Consider the following 20,104-nt stretch of genomic DNA (forward strand, 5'->3'; position numbering starts at 1 on the left):
TTGTTGAAAATATCGATGTTTTGGGCTCTTGGATCAATAATATTCGAAATAATAATTTTTGCCAAAATAAAAAGGATTTTTTTGCTTTTAAGGATCGTCTTTGATCGATTTTGACAATGTTGGATTTGAATCTCAAGCGATGATGAATCTCAAGCGTTTATGAATCTCAACAAACGTATATTCGTCGACTCATTTGTTCATTTCCTTCGTACGTGACAACGAAGATTTTCAAAACAAACGCAATTCATCTACACTAGGTTGAACGGACAGTCAATCCGTGTGACGGTAAATGATAAAAACAGACACTGTGGTCTAATTGTTGCACTACCAGGAAAAAAACTGCTTCCTTGAGAATTTAAAACAAAATGTCCATCAACAATTTTAATTATGTCAGCAAAAAATTCCCTTCGTGAATTATAATTATATAAGATTTAGTTTTAGTTTTAAGATGACAAATGTTATACTGATACGTAGGTATAGAAAACCTGTTTGAAATACAGAACTGCTAAGACGAGAACAATGCAAACACAGTTAGATATATACCAAATAAGGTTGGTGAGTTACTTTTGTAACAGGAGCACCTAGGTTAAAACATGACTGCAAATAGTTTGAATTTAGGGGGTGACCCCGGCGTAGTGGTTAGCATCCATACCACTCACGCCAAAGTCACGAGTTCAAATCTCACCCCCGAACAAGTCACGAATGACTCAAGAGCGTTAAAGTGTTAAAACAAAGTTTTGAATTTAAAACAAATAAAGCGTTAAAAAATTCATTGAATAACTTAAATTAATACTAATAATAATTGTTATTAATATAAGAAACGTACCAAACGCTAAAGTTGTTCGAGTTGTAGGTGGAGCAGATGGAGATGTCAAGCATACCATTTCTTGTATTGCCAATCTTAGCTTCAATCTATGTAGAGGATTACTGATGCCAATTTCGCGCTGGATTTCGGTATCACTTAATGCACTCATTATTGCTCCTGACTTAACATTAGCTCTACAAGCAGCGACATACCAGGCTGGCATACCAACCCATAGTTCCAACCATGCGACTATTGTTGGTCCATTCCATAGAGCAAATGGAGTTCCGGCTTTCATGGCTTCACCCAGCAAATCATGTCGATAATCATGTTCTCTGTAAAGATAAAAAATATGAGTAAGAATGGGAATTATAAGCATTTTTATAGGATCCAACCTAGTGGACTTTTCAAGAACACACTATTTTTCTACCATTCTCATGAACGTTTGCAAAAAAAAAACAGTTACAACATCATAATGTGAAGTTCTATTGAAAAACATGTTCTATGATTTTCAGTAAAACGAATATTTCATTGAAAAAATGCTCTACACTTCAAAACGAAAATTCTATCGCAATGACATTTTGACTGAACAGATTAAACTATAGAACTTGAAAGAACTGCTTATATTTGAAAAAGGGGCTGATATAAACTACGTAGACGGTTTTTGAGAGGTTATAATTTCACCCCACCGCGTAGGCAATTGTCAAAGTATCTACGTGCATTATGAACAGCCCCCTTTTGCTTCTATGTTGCAATCTTCTCTACTGTTATTAGATTGATGTAGTTCTTTGTAGCTGCAACGTGCTGTAGCCTCTCAGCAGAACAAACTGCTCGGTAGACTCCGTTTCGTGGTGTGTTCTTTTTTTTGTGTTATAGTCACTGACAAATAACGTATAATGTGTTAAAGTGACTTAACACATTTTAGTTAATTTGTAACTATTTTTTTCCTCTGTTCGGGACCTAACACTACTGCGACCAGTAAATTGATCTATTGTAGTATATCCCGTGTCATTAGTTTAGTGCATGTCGTATTACTCCATCACTATTGAGAAATGATGAAGTATTCGATTTTTTTACAGTTGTCACTCTTGCATTTATCGCAAGGATCCGACTCTAATTGAAAGGTCCCGCTATTTATACCCTTCGGAGTGTTGAAACACCCTCCAAAGGCGCGCGCCTTTGTTTTTTTTTTCAAGACTTGACCCATTTGAATAAATGTTGCTTCTATCTTTGACAATCAGCAGAAGGACTAGCCTATGTTGGCCGCTTGAACACTGGATTCCGTATGTATTGTTTCAAGATTGTTATAGAAAAAATGCTGTGACGTGTGCGCGTAGATACCTCCGCGTAGTAAACCGATTGAATAAGTAAATCCGTTTCGGACAAAATATCTAAATTATGTAAGTTACGAAAACCACGCGAATTCCGAAAGCCGTGCGAGACAACCGAAGCGAGAAAAAGGCTTATTATCATTTAAAGAGTGCCACCAAAATAAATGTGATAGCCTACACACTAAACCAGGCCTCCGTCGTTCGGTAAATTTTGAACTACAGAACTGTTCGGTAAAAGTTTAAAAATCAGTTAAAAATCCAATTATTAAAAAAAATTATCCCGAACTTGTACAGAAGTTGTACAGTTTACCCCATTTATTGATGAAAAATAAAATTTATAAATTTTCTGGATTTCTCACGTGTAACGTTCATTTGAAAATTTTACCGAGTTCTTCTGCTGTTCAAAAACCCGGTAAATTCCTACCGACTTCGGTGATCTGAATTAAGTGTGTATGTTGGCGGCAAGTTGATTAATTTTGGTTTCCTCCCTAAATATTCTACTTATTTTACTGTTGAGATTTGTTTCAATTTAGTTATTTTACCGCACGTATCAATCGTTTCAAGATTTCGCGACCGTACCGAACAAATTCTATACTACAGAAGCTCAAAAGCGTTTGACAAGCTCTACCGAATTGCGTATCACTTCTGCGTAAGCTCCGTAGACGTAGGCGCGTTAACTCCGACAGTCGGCAAAAGTTTAACCTGTACCAACACCGCTTAAGGAACGACCTCGAGTCAGTAAAACCGTTTAGAGCTAAACATAAATAACGTAAGATACGAAAATCGCGCAAATTGTGAACGCCACGCGAAACAACCGTAGAGAAAAAAAAAACAACTTATTATCACTTAAAGAGTGCCACCAAAATAAATGTGATAGCCTATGTTGGCAAGTTGATTAATTTTGGTTTCCTCCCTAAATATTGTACTTATTTTACTGTTGTGCTTTATTTCAATTTAGTTATTTTACCGCACGTATCAATCATTTCAAGATTTCGCGACCGTACCGAACAAATTCTATACTACAGAAGCTCAAAAAACTTTTGGTGAGCTCTAGCGCATTGCGAATCACTTCTGCGTAAGCTCCGTAGACGTAGGCGCGTTGATTCCGACAGCCGCGAAAAGTTAAACATGCATCAATACCACATAAGGAAAGATCGATTTTACGTAGGGTTTAGTTCATAGATTAACATTGACTGCTGTTTACAAATGTAAGTACTTGAACACTAAGAAATAAGTTAACTCAAATGCTTTAACCGCATATATAAGAGATTTCGCGTATTGAGAGAATTATATAGTAATCGAGTACAACAAACTCAGGGGAATACAATACCTCCAAAAGTTTAAAAGCTATTAATTGTCACATACCTCTACTTTTACTTATTTCCTAAACTATTCCTCTCCTTGTTAATCTGCTAAATGCTATTGGTCTGCCTGCGTTTTCTTTTTAAATTTCAAGACTAAATAAAAAGATTTATTCTACAACTTTAAAGGTTAGTTGCCTCCCTAAGCGGACCCCCGCATCCTAATTCTTTTGTTAATCTACTTAATGTCATTAGACTTTCTGAAGTTTCTTATTTAAGTTCATTTGATGATTATGATATCTCATTAGTCTAATTTAATAAATTATTAAAAGCTCTAATTCACCTAATCAAGCATAACCCATGCTTTATTAAGTACCTGCACTTGTGCTTGTAATCTAAAATTAAACGTGTTTCAAGTACTTTTGATTTTGACCTATACCTATTTATTATATCTTAGTTCGACCCAGGTAACACCTTCATGTGACTAAAATGCTTCATTTTGAAGTTAGTTTCCTAGCTGATTTTTAAATTATATAGGGTATATGCTCCAATTAAGCTCTCACGTTTCCACTATGTCGCACCACAAAAATACATATGGGTATGTCACAATAGAAGCACACCACAGTGGAAATCTCGAGCCATAGTTCAAACACTTATCCCAAATCAAAATGAAGCACATATAAGATTAGTTACAATACCATGTACAAAAATGATGTTTAACATTGTTTCCTGAGTAATACTTCAATGAAAACAACAATGAAAGCTTGTCACGCAAATAGAAGGAGCACCGTTGGGCACTTTCTGAAATATTTCAATAGTATAATTCCCTTGCAAACCCAAATAAATCTATCTGCGTAAAAATAAATAAAATAAGAGTGATTTGCGGCAAAACCCGCCAGTATCACACCCAACGTCAGTGCCTATATGTAAGCGTACTACGACGCGGCTCTCAATTAAAGGAGTAACAAGTGTGTTACTATCACTGCTAGACTAGATCTTTGGTTCTCTCATGCAGTGGTTTATCAGAGAGGGGAAGCTTAGTAATCCCATTGCCTGCCCATGACGTCATTCTATCGCGGCATGAGCCAGCAACGCCGACCATAAACCTACCGTCTCCAACACTCCACTATAAAGCATGAAATTAAGCCCGCCCACCAACAGCAAGGTGCAAAAACTAGCCAAGGGGAGGGCCTCCAAAGGCGCGCCCCTTTGTCAGTCAAAATTGGATTCCTTAGTAACAAAATTATGGTATGACACCGATAATGACCATGCATCAGAACCCTAGTCTTAACCACTTCAAACTAGGGAACAACGAATAGAAGATTAGGAATCACATAGATGAAGACAACTAACTCATTTTTTTTTTCTTGTTTCAAGATCATCCTCGGTAGACAAAGCCGAGACTTGTCACAATCAACAAGGCATAAAAAGTAACAAGGACTAAGATTTGTTCCTTGGATTACTGAAAAATCCTGTTCCCCTAGTTTGAAGTAGTCAGGACTAGGAATCGGTGGTAGATCTTACATCCCGTAACGTACCAAAAGGTGATCTACCCACGTTACAGGGCTAATTATATAATTAGTAACTAATCCGGTGATGAGATTTGAACTTTAGCGTGAAATGCATGGATACTAACCACGCAGGACCCGTCTCCTGTGTTTTTTTTACTTGATTTGTTTTCCGTCGATCTTGTTTTCTGTGCTGAGCACCAATGCTACCGACGCCAGGGAGGCAGCTCCCACACCTGGACCCTACCTATCGACTCATCATCTCATGTACCGTGGACCAACGGCTTTACTTCCCTTCCGAAGGAAGGCGTGATCAGAGATGTTATGCCTCAGAACATACGGGCGGCGCCGACTGGGATTGAACCCCTGCTGGGGTGATAGGCAATCACGCTTACCATTACACACCCGGCGCCGCTGTATCTATTTTTAAGTATTTACAATAATTTGTATTTAATGTATTTATCAATGAGTGATACTTCATATTATTGAACAAGGTTTTCAGAAACTACTTACTTCTTTTTCTGTCTACAATAGTCGATTGACGTTGTTTTACCAGGCATTTTGTATACTGTGATTGTATCATAATTTGAATCGACATCACTAATGAGTGATAGGCCACTCATGGACATCATACTAACTGATCCATCAGACATAGAAGAATCTTTACCTGTTTTACACTGCAAAGAGAAAAAAATTGATTGAAACTCATAAAATGAATTGTGGTGAATTTAAATTAAACTTAAAAATATCCTTTTTTTACAGATCTTATTGCTGCAAGATACGTGTTTTGTTGAATAAATTTAGTTAAGGTGCGGTGCAAAAATGACGTAATGCAAAAAAAAACAAATTTTTTACCACACCCTCCCCACCCAGCAGTACGTCGGATTACGTTTTCTTCCGCTGTAATCGCAATGAGTTAACCAGTCCTCATTTGCGGGGCGGTGGTGTACTCATTGCGGTCAAAAACTACCTGGAGTGTGAATCTATTTCGATAGTTAACTGTGACAATCTTGAGCAAATCGAAGCATGAGCATGAGTAGGATTGACCGCCCACGGTTGCTACACAGAGAACCAAGAGATGATGCTTGGTACTAGCAATCATCCTCAATGTGTAAATACTGGTGATCTCAAACTAGGCAATACCAGCGCCGGCCACACCCGAACACAGGTCAAGAAAGGAATGGTAGGAATATGTTGACGTGACACGTGATGTTGGATAAGAGGGTTGGGTTTGCAGCAGGATTCGTTTTGGTAAACGATAAGCTGAATTAATATCTGAACGATCATATTTATAACGCGAACAAGCTTGGGATTGAACCCACGGTCTTCTGCTCAGTAAGCAAAAACGTTTGCCACTAGGCAAACGAGCTCCTTTTAATCATCGATTTGCTGTTATTACCATGTAATAACAAGTAACAAATAAAACGATTGACAAATCTTGAATGTGGATGGGTTTGAGATTAGACTCACGATGTTCTTCTCAGCAAGCAAAAACGGTCGCTCTAAGGCCACCGAGCCCTTCATATCACATCATACCGCTATTCGAGTTGTTGTAACAATTTAAACCCGGCACCGACGACGACGACGACGACGACGACGACGACGAAAAGTTTCGCGAAATGAACGATAAACAAGTGATTTGACCATAAATCTCTTAATTAATAATATTCCTGGGACCGTGTTTTTCTGCTCAGTAAGCAAGCCACTGCAAGTGACGATCTTTCAAAGCCGAAAACTAAAAGCTACGAAAAAGCACTTAGACCTTCATTAAGTTCGCTCTCTCCCACACGCACACAAGCAAAAGCTTTTATCACTGCACTGTTGTGTGTTTCGACACTCCGGGAATCTTCTCGTGCCTTTTACGGTGTTTCGTGAAAACCCATTAAAAACCATTTTCAAGCCAAAGCTGTCAAAAAATTGGGGAATTTTGAAATCATAAAATGGGTGAAAAAATACCCATTTAAAGAATCAGTACACGGTGGCATAATGGTTCTATTTTTTACCCATCAATGGGTGAAAAAACACTTCAATGTATTAGAAAGTTTTTTTTTATATATAATTCTCCATTTGAAGAAAAATTGGTATTTGTTACCCATTTTATGGTAAACACAATTTAAGAAAATGGGTAAAAACCACCCATTTATTGACAGACCTCCCATTTACGCATTAATGAGTAAACCATAGTTTAACCATTATATGAGGAGGGGCACTTTAGCGAAAATGGGTATTTTTATACCCATTAATGGATTTTCGAGAAACACTTCGTGTGCGATTGATCTTCAGCAAGCACACTAACACCAGAGAGTTATCTCTATGCTTACACACCGCTGGTTACAACAAACACACCCGTGCAAAGAAACGGATTTTGGTACACTTTCGATATCAGTTTCGGCCGAAAACAGTTAATTTTTTGCAAAAATAGTTGCGAGCGAACCATGGAACATTCCTCCTCGCAGATTTCGTAACTCCCCGTAACTGTCAATTCCATTCTACATAGCTAACTTTTTTAATTCCTGTTTGCGTCTTTTTTAAATGATGTTTGTAACGAATTTGATTTTACTATATCCAAATATATGTTTAGTAATAACATAAGAGATTTGGATTAAACAAGTTTTAGTTTTAAGTAGTGCAATAAATAAATAAATAAATAATTAAAAGTTTAAAAAGATTCTATTACGTTACGTAACTTGAACACGAAACCTTATAACTTTCAAGAAATAAACAATATGCGGCCTCGTTTAATAGTACTTTAGAGTACACCAACACAAAAATTATGTTTTATATTGGATTTGTTCTTTTTTGAACAGTGATACGAAATCGCATGTGAGGAACTTTGTTTTTTACTAGAACCTTACCTTTTCATTTAAGCACACATATAAGGATAAGTATTCTAAATTTGGCCTAAAATCCCATTTCGCCTTCGCAATAGTCATACGCCATCAGTATTGTTCAAAAATAAATCTTAGATGAACTGATCATTCTAAAAAGAATGAGATATCCGGTTTGATGAATCCTGGACAAAAGTTTCATTATTAGGAAATGGTATTCCACACGTTAATATATTTCGGTCAATAAAGACATTTTTAAATAACTCCTGAGCTTGCATCAAACATTGATTTTTGTGTGTGCTATTTGATTTCCCAGAACGGATATAGCTATTGAAATTAAATTAATTAGCGATAAGATCTAATTTAAGCGGCACCGGTGGTGTAGTGGTAAACGTGATTACCTCTCACCCCAGCAGGCCTGGGTTCAATCCCAGTCAGCGCCGCCAGGATGTTCTGAGGCATAACATCTCTGATCACACCTTCATTCGGAAGGGAAGTAAAGCCGTTAGTCCACGGTTCATGAGTTGATGGGTCGATAGGTACCGAACCTGTACTCAGCACGGAAAACAAGATCGACGGAAAGCAAATCAAGGAAAAAAAATAAAGGGTTGTGTCCTAGACACGACCGCTGTATGACGTAGAACTACGGAAAATTGATATATGTCATGCATTTTTGACTATTATACTTTATCTTAAATTTTTCAAGTATTTCAATGTTTCGGTTATGGTTCAAAACTAGCGACAATTCATCTAGCATAATCAGACCACCGTTCATCTTACGCATGAGATAATGCATTTAAATTTAATGTAATGGAATGTAATGTAATGTCAGAATTTTCCCCACAGAACTACATTGGGCTGATCAATGTTGAGCTATTTTGCTGTGATCAATGTGCACTAAAGTCGACATCGCCATCGACCACAAAAGGAACTGACACTATTTTGTCACCCATTTTTTGTTTATTTGCACCTCAGTATAGTACACAAAACGCCATGCATATTGTGGGATGAAACGATTCCCAAAAAATACGTTATTTTTTCAGTAGCTCTATCATTAGTCTTAAATTAGGTCTCTGGAGAAGAGAAGAGAGTAAGGTTGCATCTTTTGATAACGCATCAAGCAGTTGTTTTCCCTACCAGAAAACTGTACTTTAAATAGACAACAAAATGTTGGTTCATAAGTCAGCGAAGTAGGGGTTTGCACCTCTTTATTCTCCAATTTGGAGGACAATCCTAACATAAAATTATCATGCATCATCATTATGCACGTTACAGCTTGTTTGTAGAACGATGCAAAATAGAATACAGTGACTTTTCTCAAATCAAACGTTTGGTTATAATATGGTTGCAATTGAGGATTGCAACGATTTTTGCCTGAAATTCGTAATTATTTTGTTGGACATTTGTTCTAAAGTCTCAACATTCGAAATTCTATGTACTTCGGTAGAAAATATCTAAACTTTTCTGCAGTCTGCTGCAAATAACACGAAGACTTCTTCCTTTAGCGGAAAAGCCTGTGTCATCAGTGAACAAAGATTTGTGGCAACCCTGAGGCAAATCAGGGAGGTCCGAAGTGAAAATGTTATACAATATAGGCCCAAGAATGCTGCCCTGAGGAACTCCTGCTCTAACAGGTAGTCGATTAGATTTGGAATTTTGATAATTTACCTCCAGAGTTCTGTCAGTTAAATAATTTTGAACTAATTTCATAATATAAAGTGGAAAATTAAACTTTTTCAATTTAGCAATCAAACCTTCATGCCAAACACTGTCGAATGCTTTTCCTATGTCTAGAAGAGCAACTCCAGTTGAGTGGCCTTCAGATTTGTTTGAACGAATTAAATTGGTAACTCTTAAGATTTGATGAGTAGTTGAATGCCCATGGCGAAATCCAAACTGCTCATCTGCAAAAATTGAGTACGTATTGATGTCAAGCATCATTCTATTCAAAATTATCTTTTCAAAAAGTTTACTTATTGAAGAAAGCAAACTTATTGGGCGGTAGCTAGAAGCATCAGCTGGATTTTTATCCGGCTTCAAAGTTGGAACAACTTTTGCATTTTTCCATTTATCAGGAAAGTATGCCAAATGGAAACAAGGTACTCTCTGGGAGTTTTTTGATGAGGATATAGAAAATTCCATCATCACCTGGAGCTTTCATATTTTGAAACTTTTTAGTTATAGACCTTACTTCGTCCAAATCAGTCCCCCAGGAATCATCAAAAATATTTTCCCGAGGGAAAATATTCAGAAAATCCCGAGCAACCTGATTCTCAATAGGACTAGTAAAACCCAAACTGAAATTATGGTAACTCTCGAATTGCTTAGCAAGTTTCTGAGCTTTTTCCAAATTTGTGATCAAAATTTTACCACCTTCTTTAAGCGCTGGAATTGGCTTTTGAGGTTTTTTCAAAATTTTTGTGGGTTTCCAAAAGGGTTTGGAACTCGGGTCTAATTTAGAAACATTATTTTCAAAAGTTTGGTTCCTCAGGGCAGAGAATAGCTTTTTAATTTGTTTTTGCAAATCCCGCCAGATAACTTGCATGGCAGGATCGCGTGTTCTTTGAAATTGTCTCCTGCGGACATTCTTAAGACGGATCAAGAGCTGAAGATCACCGCCTATTATAATTGAATCGAATTTAACCTCGCATTTTGGTACTGAGGCAGCTCTTGCTTCAACTATAGAAGTAGTCAGAGATTCAAGAGCATAATTAATTTCATCTTTGGTTTGCAAAGGAATGTTTGGATCGAAGTTATATTCCATAAATGTGCGATATTGCTCCCAATCAGCTCTATGGTAATTGAAAGTAGAGCTGTTGGGATTACAAATTATTTCTTGGGATATTTCAAAAGTTACTGGAAGGAGATCAGAACCGAAGTCAGCATGGGTAACCAATTGGCTACAAAGTTGACATGAATCAGTTAAGAACAAATCAATAGTGGAGGGATTTCTTGCAGAAGAAAAGCATGTTGGGCTGTTTGGATATTGAATAGTGTAATAACCTGCAGAACAATCATCAAACAGAATATTACCATTGGAATTGCTTTGAGCATTATTCCATGAGCGGTGTTTTGCATTAAAATCACCAATAATGAAGAATTTAGACCTATGACGGGTAAGTTTCTGAAGGTCACCCTTGAGAAAATTCTTTTGCTGGCCTACGCATTGGAATGGCAAATAGGCAGCAATAAACGTAAGTTGTCCAAATTTTGTCTCAACAGAAACACCCAAAGTTTCAAAAACATGGGTTTCAAATGAAGAAAGAATTTTATGTTTGATTCGTCTATGAACAATGATGGCAACGCCACCACAGGGTCCATCAAGACGATCATTTCTATAAATCAAATAATTTGCGTCCTTCTTAACCTTATGGTCAGGTTTAAGGAACGTTTCAGTTATAACGGCAATATGCACGTTATGAACTCTCAAAAAGTTAAATAGCTCGTCTTCATTATCTTTAAGAGATCGAGCATTCCAATTTAAAATATTTAATGCTTTAAAATCCATTACTGAATTTTAAAGTCATGACAATATTATTAGCAAATTTTACTCCAGTTTGAATAGCATCAAACATGGAGTTAGATTTAAGCATATCAGAAATCATGTCAATTAATGAATTCTGTAAAAAATCCATTTTAGGGGCAGTAATGCCAACAATCAATACGAAACTAACGATTTTAAATTGGCTCACTACTTGACTAGCCTAATGGTCCCAAGCAAACGATTAACGTATCCCATTCTAGTCGAAATTCTAGTACTATGCAATGTTTGTTTTGATTCGCTTTGAAAGTTTGACAGATAAAATTAGGGGTTATTGGTTTTTCCTATATTTCGAGGGGTGAATCGATTAGCTTGGGACCGAAGAGAGTACCAGCAACAATCAATACGAAACTAACGATTTTAAATTGGCTCACTACTTGACTAGCCTATTGGTCCCAAGCAAACGGTTAACGTACCCCATTCTAGTCGAAATTCTAGTACTACGCAATGTTTGTTTTGATTCGCTATGAAAGCTTGACAGATAAAATGAGGGGTTATTGGTTTTTTCTATGTTTCGAGGGGTGAATCGATTAGCTTGGGACCGAAGAGAGTACCAGAGCTGAGCCAAAAAGTTGAGCACGTTATTTCGGGACCTTCTAGTCTTGTTATTGCTACACTGAAGAAAAAAATGTTTAAAATTTAAAATTAAGATTTCTCAAAAATACTTTTTTTTTAAATTGGAAATTTTTTCTAAATGTAGGCAGACCATTTATCTATAACTCGTTTATATATCTCAAGATGGGCACTTTTAAAGAAAGAAAGTTATTTATCAAAAACTTTTTCGTGTTCGCACTGAATAAAATCAATGTCAATATGACGCTTCACCCTCACTCCATTTCTCAATCTAGCGCTAGAGGATAGACTATTATACAAAAACAATGACATTTGCATTTTGCTGAAGGAAGTGTTACTAGTACCTGACGCTACAACAAATTTAAACAGCACTTTTCAGTGCTTAAAATATTTGTAAATTTTCTACCTTATTCGACTCTTCTTCCTCTTCGATACTTGTTTGGACCCTACCAGAGGTAATCCTTCTTGGATATCGATTCCATAATTTTTTTACTTACGACCGCAAAACTGAACGTGTGGTTCAAGGTTGCACAGTGGTGAATCCCTGGGTCAGATTAAAGGTGAACTGGCAAAATTACTTGGAGTTGTCCCAGTCCAAAAAATCAAAATGAAATCCCGTCCTGGCAATTCGCGCAACGGGATTTCTAATGATTTTTATTTAGTTCTCTTCAAGTCTAGTGAACTAAACAACCTTAAGGCTTTGGAAAAAGCTAGTTTTATGCTCCATGTCCGAGTGAAATGGGAACACTTCAGGAAGACTGGAGGAAATTTCCAAAACCTCAGCCAGTGCCTTATGTGCCAGGGATCGGATCACTGTACAAACAATTGATACATGCCAGCTAAATGCATGAATTGTGGTGATTCCTCTCACGCAAAGGACGACTGTCCTGTGAAGGAAGATCCTAAGAAATTTAATTGCTCAAATTGTGGTAAAAACCACAAATCCAATTTTTGGGAATGTAAGACTCGCAAAGCGATCCTACAATCTCGTTCTAAGCGACAGGTAGGAAACGCTCCACGATTCCGACCAGGTATAAATTCCTCTGCTGTTACGGTCAGCGAGGAACAAATTCTACATTCGTACCCGTAGGTACAAATATCACCCCTGCTTCAAATTCTTCATCTATGCCTGCTCCCCTCGCTGCTAACAGTGTTCAGCGAGTTAATGGAGCTACCTATGCTGCTATCAACGGGTAGAAATCATAATACTAGCCAACATAATCCAAACGGAAATTTTGACTTAAGAAGCATTAGTGCTCCTAAAATGGAATTTTTACAGAAATCATTAATTGACATGATTACTTATATGCTTAAATCTAACTCCATGTTTGATGCTATAACTGGAATAAAATTTGCGAACAATATCGTCGTGACTTTGAAATTCAGTAATTTATTTTAAATCATTAAATATTTGGAATTGGAATGCTCGATCTCTTTAAGATAATGAAGACGAACTATTTAACTTTTTGAGAGTTCATAACGTGCATATTGCCGTTATAACTGAAACGTTCCTTAAACCTGACCCATAAGGTTAAAAGGGACGCAAATTACGTTTTAATGGAGCTGGTAGTGGCATTACCATCATTGTTCAGAGACGAATCAAACATAAAATTCTTTCTTCATTTGAAACCAAAGTTTTTGAAACTTTGGACAACTTATGTTTATAGCTGCCTATTTGCCAATCCATTGCGTAGGCCAGCAATGGTGATCTTCAGAAACTTACCCGGAAACTTACACCTTCCAGTAACTTTTGAAATATCTTATGAAATATTTTCTAATCCCAACAGCTCTACTTTCAATCACCATACAGCTGATTGGGAGCACTATCGAACATTTATAGAATATAGCTTTGATCCAAACATACCTTTGCATGATGTTTATTGAATCTCTGACTACTTCTATAGTTGAAGCAACAGCTGTGTGTGTACAATCTAACCCCCACTGTCCGGCCGTGTTATTATGGAAGAAAACTGCTTTTTAATACCCTTAAATTAAAGCAGGTTTAGTCCGGGAGTTAGAAGGTGTTAACTCTATTGCAGCTCCAGTGACCCATTTCAGAATGCCTGGTAATTCACGACCACTCCGAGGTCACTTTTACTTACAATAAGCCCCGCATGTTCACTCTACCTTTATCAAATGGATAATGGTATCATAAACACACTTCCAGATTCAAAAAAATATTATTTCGAAATCTGGCACGTATATAGTTTTGAAATTTGTTTAACTGTACGAATACCTCTTGTTTCATCTGCTGGTAGCACTTACTGGTCCTTACCGGCGACCAACGCGTCTGCCCGCAAAAGCAACAACGCCTAAATCTCAAAGCTCTCCGGACGTCCCCTCGAAAATGCAATCGAGAAATGTATAAAAAAATCTTCAACTGGAACGTACTCACCAAATCAATACACTGAATACACTGGAGTCGCTTTTTACGCGGTTTTTTTACGCGGATTTCGGAATTTACACGATTGCGTGCCCCTTGGTCTAGGCATCGAATTGAAAACATTTATTCCTTTAAAATATAATGAATTTTGTGAAGTACAAGTCAAGAAATGTGATGTTCTTATTTCAACCGCGTTTCTAGTATTATATCTATGAAAGTCACTTCCTTTTTCAATTGGATCACACAAATATCGAGGCAGCAAACCGTTAACTACTTAAAAATTAACACCATAGTCAAATATACAATTTTTTGCTTTATCGACAACAAAGACGTCTAGCATCAAAGTTGTATTGGCAAAGAACCGGTGCGTTGAAGTTAAAATGCAATCAAAACTGCTTAAAGTAATTAATGCGTTTGGAAGTAGTTAGTACTGACGGTAGTTAAAATTATCTATCCGTAATAAATGTAATTAAAAGTATTGAAAATGTAATTAATGTAATTTAATTACGAAATTTCAACTGTAATTAATCTTCTATAGTTGAAGCAAGAGCTGCCTCAGTACTTAAATGCGAGGTTAAATTCGATTCAATTATAATAGACAACGATCTTCCACTCTTGATCCGTCTGAAAAATGTCCGTAGGAGGCATTATCAAAGAGCACGCGATCCTGCCATGAAAGCTATCCGGCGGGATTTGAAAAAAAAACAATTAAAAAGCGATTCTCTGCCCTAAGGAACAAGACTTTTGAAAATATTGTTTCAAAATTAGACCCGAGTTCCAAACCCTTTTGGAAACTCAAATTTTTTGAAAAAAAAAACCTAAAAGCCTATTCCAGCGCTCAACGAAGGTGGTAAAATTTTGATCACAAATTCGTAAAAAGCTCAGAAACTTGCTAAGCAATTCGAGAGCTCCCATAATTTCAGTTTGGGTCTTACTAATCCTATTGAGAATCTGAATATTTTCTCTCAGGAAAATATTTTTGATGATTCCTCGGGGACTGATTTGGAAGAAGATCTATAACTAAAAAGTTCCATAATATGCAATCCAGCTGAAGCTTCTAGTTACCGTCCAATAAGTAAACTTTTTGAAAAAATAATTTTGAATAGAATGATGCTTCACATCAATACGAACTCAATTTTTGCAGATGAATAGTTTGGATTGCGTCAAGGTGCAATCTATTAAGAGTTACCGTAAAACGGGTTATCTTTGATAATGCGGGTAACTGTGATAGTAGAATATAAAGATTAAATTTACACTCTACACTATTTCCGAATTGGAAATATTGGTTCCTTTTTGTAGCTTAGGGTAGCTTAGGGTTTTTGTTTTTGCCTGATTGAAAAGGCAATCAATCACTTATTAAATGTTTTTCCTATACAGGGTGCGTGACGAATTTTTGCAGTAAATTTCAAATAGTAATTTCTCATGCTTGTGCATCATGATTTAGATATATTTGGCAGCACTGGATAGCTTATACTGTTAGGTGTAAGATTTAAACAAACAATGTTGAGTAAACGTAAAGATGTCGAAACAAGAGAGCAATCTGTCAGCCGTTGTCGCTTTGTTGCGCGCCGGAGTATGCACGAAAGAAATAATTCGGTCGGCAAATGTGTCTGAAAGAACAGTGTATAATATTAAAAAAGGCTTGGGAAAGTGATAAGACGGAGCACCTGCTCATACTGCTAATAAAGCACAGAAATGGCTTACGGAAAATATTTCGTAAATTTAGGAGGAAGAAATTTGGCCCCCAAGCACTCCCGATATCAATCCGTTGGATTATTTTGTATAGGGCGTCGTCCAACGGGATACCAATAGAACCCCTCACACCACACTTAAGTCGCTAAAAGCTAAAATCAAGGCAGTGATGACATGTATGGATCGAAACATTTTAAAACGTGCATACTGCAGTTTCCGGAAGCGTCTAGCTACAGTCGTCGAAAGGGAAGGCAATTTTTTTGAATAAATTTACTTACAACTTCCATATGTTGCGAAAGAAAATAAGTCGCACAAAATTCATTGCTAGAATAACTAACTGGTGTATTTTTTCTCAAATATGCCATTTACTGCAAAAATTCGTCACGCACCCTGTATAGCCATGACAAAATCAATATTTTTTTATATTGTTTATGATGTTTCTGATTATATACTCCTCCAAAGTTTCTTATTTCTTGATCAAAATTTTTTGCGAATCTCGCGTGGTTTTCTACTGTCATCGGGTATTATCAAAGTAACCCCAAAACAAAAATCTGACATTCGATCATAAGACAATAAAAAAAAGTGCAAATGCAATAATTCCTGGTAAACATATTACCAACGAATCGACTCTAGGATCCCCAGTACTTGTTTTAAAAAATAAAAATTTGAAAAACATTAATTGTTTATATAGTTGAAGATGCTAATTTCAAATAACAGACTAACGTGGTAATTTTTATACGATAGATGGAGGAGATGAAAGTCTAGAGTTGATAGTTCCGTTACAGTACGGCAGTGTGAAAATTGCATATAGATAGTAGATAGCGAGCTAGGACAACTTTTAAGGAAGGTACAAATCGGTTTTTTCATCTCTCTTTACCAAACTCCCCCTTTGGAGAGGGGTGTCCCCCCCCCTGCCACCACTGGCAATAAGAGATGAACGCCGACCCGCTCAAGTACCAACGATGTGTTAGAAACAGTTCTACCGATTTTTACCGCACTTCAGTTTTTATTTGAAGGAAGGCATCCAGTCGTAGGTTTGGAAATTGCAGCTATTGTTTACCCCTACCACGGTATGTGCTCCTGTCATCGTCGACTTGACGATCTTTAGGGGACACGGGTGGGGTAGGTGCTGCTACTGTACCTTTCGACCAATGACAGTAATTGATGGTATGCTCCCATCCAGAGTTATGTACTTTGAGTATATGTTTAGTATTACTTCTGTGTGTCAACGATTTACATAGTTGAAGATGCTAATTTCAAATAACAGACTAAAGTGGTAATTTTTATACGATAGATGGAGGAGATGAATGTCTAGAGTTGATAGTTCCGTTAGAGTACGGCAGTGTGCAAATTGCATATAGATAGCAGATAGCGAGCTAGGACAACTTTTAAGGAAATTACAAATCGGTTTTTTCATCTCTCTTCACCTCCTTTGGAGAGGCATATTAGCTTGTACAGAAACCCGTCTTCGACATACCATTTCCATCCGACACGAGACAAAGGCAGAAAAAACGTGAAGGAGATCATCAGACTCTCTGGTTTGTACGAGAAATTGTTGCACACGGTGAAAAATTATAAATACCATCTGCAATTCCAGCCAATCAACGACTCAACGAACGCGATAAATAAATTCAGTACGTGTGGTGAAAATTGCGGTAATCAAGACGCCAAATAAATCGCATTCATCCGTCTCAACCCGATACGTGGCAAAATCATCGGAAGACCCGCCATTGTCACTACCGTAGCAGCAAGCGTGGATCGAACAACGAGAAAAGCGTACCTGACGACTCGAAACACTGTTACGAAACATAAAGGCCCTCATCAGAGGTAATTCCATTCTACGGTAGAATCCAGTAAAATCCAGCTATATCCAGGATGTTGACTACTCGGGAAAGAATTGAATGGTGATTGCGAGAAACAACCCAGTGCGAAACCGAACTTTTTGTCAGTGCGAACCGCAACCTGAGCTGGGTTTTAAAAACAAACGATCAAACTGACGTTTGTCAGAAAACAAGCAGACCCAATCTTGATACCCGATCCAGGTTGGAACTGAATAATAAACGAATTCGCTATCAATCATCGGCGTGTTTGAGAAGATTATTGCTCATACGCAAAGTTGATAGAATGCAGGTAAGCCAAAGTGTTCTGAGTGAATTTGCAAGTTGTCTTGGAATGGTATTGAGCAGAGGCAGTGCCTTAGGAAAGGTTTTTCGGACAGTGGAAACGATTGGCGAGTATCGACAGAAGAAAGTGGAAGAAGAAAGAAGAAATGTGTGCATGAGCTAAGTGGGCGGTAAAAGGATCCTCTCAAGTGACCTTGAGTTCAGATGCTCGCGATATCGAATAGTGCAGCATTTTGGCGTGAGAGCAGTGAACGGAAGCTAAGGGGCCCCTTATCATCACCGTCAGCGGCATCAACAGGGAGACCGGATTAAGACGTTCGCCGAAGATGAGTATTGCATTGTAGCAAACTGAGGTAGGATTAGACTAGGAAAATTTGATCGGACCAATATAAAAATGTTTTGCCTCACATTTCATTATCCTAGTTCTCAGGTTTGAGTGAATTGCCTCTGGGTTGCATGATTTATTCAACATTCAATTGAAGCCATTTGGGCAAATGAGACGTACAAATTCAACCTCTAGTTATCTTGGCACTTTTCTTCTTTGATTATTGTTGAGCTTATTATTCTGTGACACACGCTTTGCGCTAAAATAAAGCGTAATAAGTAGTAGTCAGACAGTCACTATGAACGGAGTTCCAAAATAGAGTTTCCTGGTCAAACCAAGTGAAATATCTTCGATTAGTACTAGACCAAAAATTAAGTTTGAAAGATCACATTGAGGGCATTCAAGTCAAATGTAACAAGTAGCTCTAATGTTGGCCTATGGATCTAAGATTGAGCCCATCGCTAAAAATCTGCTACTTATCAATTTTATCTAGATGAACGCGTTATTGGGACGATACTAATGGATATTTTGGTAGCTATTGAAAATTTATTCGATATTTAAATTAATGCATGGGCCCAAATTAGGGGCATATAGGCCGACATTACATCCATTTCCCCTATATAAAATTTATGTATACTCTTATAAACAGGAAATCCAAACTTTGCCTGACGGACAAACAAGTTTTTAGACCGGCCATGCTTTACGCTGTGCCAATATGGTCTAGTTGTTGCACTACCAGAAAAAAAACCTCAACAGATTCAGAACAAAGTTCTGAAGATGATTTTGAATTTGCCTCCCTGGTACAGTACTACCAACAATCAATACGAAACTAACGATTTTAAATTGGCTCGCTACTTGACTAGCCTATTGGTCCCAAGCAAACGATTAACGTACCCTATTCTAGTCAAAATTCTAGTACTACGCAATGTTTGTTTTGATTCGCTATGAAAGTTTGACAGATAAAATGAGGGGATATTGGTTTTTCCTATGTTTCGAGGGGTGAATCGATTAGCTTGGGACCGAAGAGAGTACCAGAGCTGAGCCAAAAAGTTGAGCACGTTATTTCGGGACCTTCTAGTCTTAGAGTTACCTCTATGGTACTACCGAGGTACATAGAATTTCGAATGTTGAAACTTTAGAACAAATGTCCAACAAAATAATTAACAATAGCAACAATTAATTCCCTTTATGCTTAGATAAGATTTAGTTTTTAGTTTTAAGATGTCAATTGTTATACTGACATGCAGATTTAGCAAACCTGTTTCAAATACTGAATTGCCAAGACAGGAACAATGTAAAAACACTTAGATATATATCATTACAATTAAGGCTGGTAAGTTGCTGTAGTGGCTGGCGAAAGATGAACTAGCCTTCGGCTAAAAATCTCTCAAATGAAGATTTAAAAAAAATGTAGTGGCTGGAGCACCTAGGTTAAAATAAAATATAATTTATTTTGAATAAAGAGTTAAAAAAATAAATAAATGGCAAGCATGCAATTGAGAGATGGGTCGAGGTGAAATATGTCAATAGAGTCTCAACAAATGTTTTTGAAATCTCTTTTGGCAGGCAGAATTGTAACGCTCGTCGGAATCAGCTAAGGATTGTCGGCACCCGGCCGAGTAGTACGACGTTTCAAGTGCAAATACAGCGGAAGAAACGGCTTAGAGAACTCGATGATTCCGACGAGGAGTTTCTCG

General features: G+C 37.3%; 1 protein-coding gene across 1 annotated transcript in view; it reads right to left on the reverse strand.

Annotated features, from left to right (window-relative positions):
- Positions 1-20,104, reverse strand: part of LOC135712922 (liprin-alpha-1-like) — a 95,890-nt gene that overhangs the window by 31,728 nt on the left and 44,058 nt on the right. The window contains exons 3-4 of the mRNA XM_065236020.1: positions 5,456-5,619; positions 827-1,137 (exon numbers count right to left, since the gene is read on the reverse strand). Coding sequence (XP_065092092.1) covers positions 827-1,137; positions 5,456-5,619 — 475 coding nt within the window. The remainder of the gene's footprint in view (positions 1-826; positions 1,138-5,455; positions 5,620-20,104) is intronic.

The sequence above is a fragment of the Ochlerotatus camptorhynchus genome, unplaced genomic scaffold (genome assembly GCF_037179485.1).
Source record: "Ochlerotatus camptorhynchus isolate MF236.1 unplaced genomic scaffold, CSIRO-AGI_Acam_v1.1 ptg000517l, whole genome shotgun sequence".
Lineage (NCBI taxonomy): Eukaryota > Metazoa > Arthropoda > Insecta > Diptera > Culicidae > Ochlerotatus > Ochlerotatus camptorhynchus.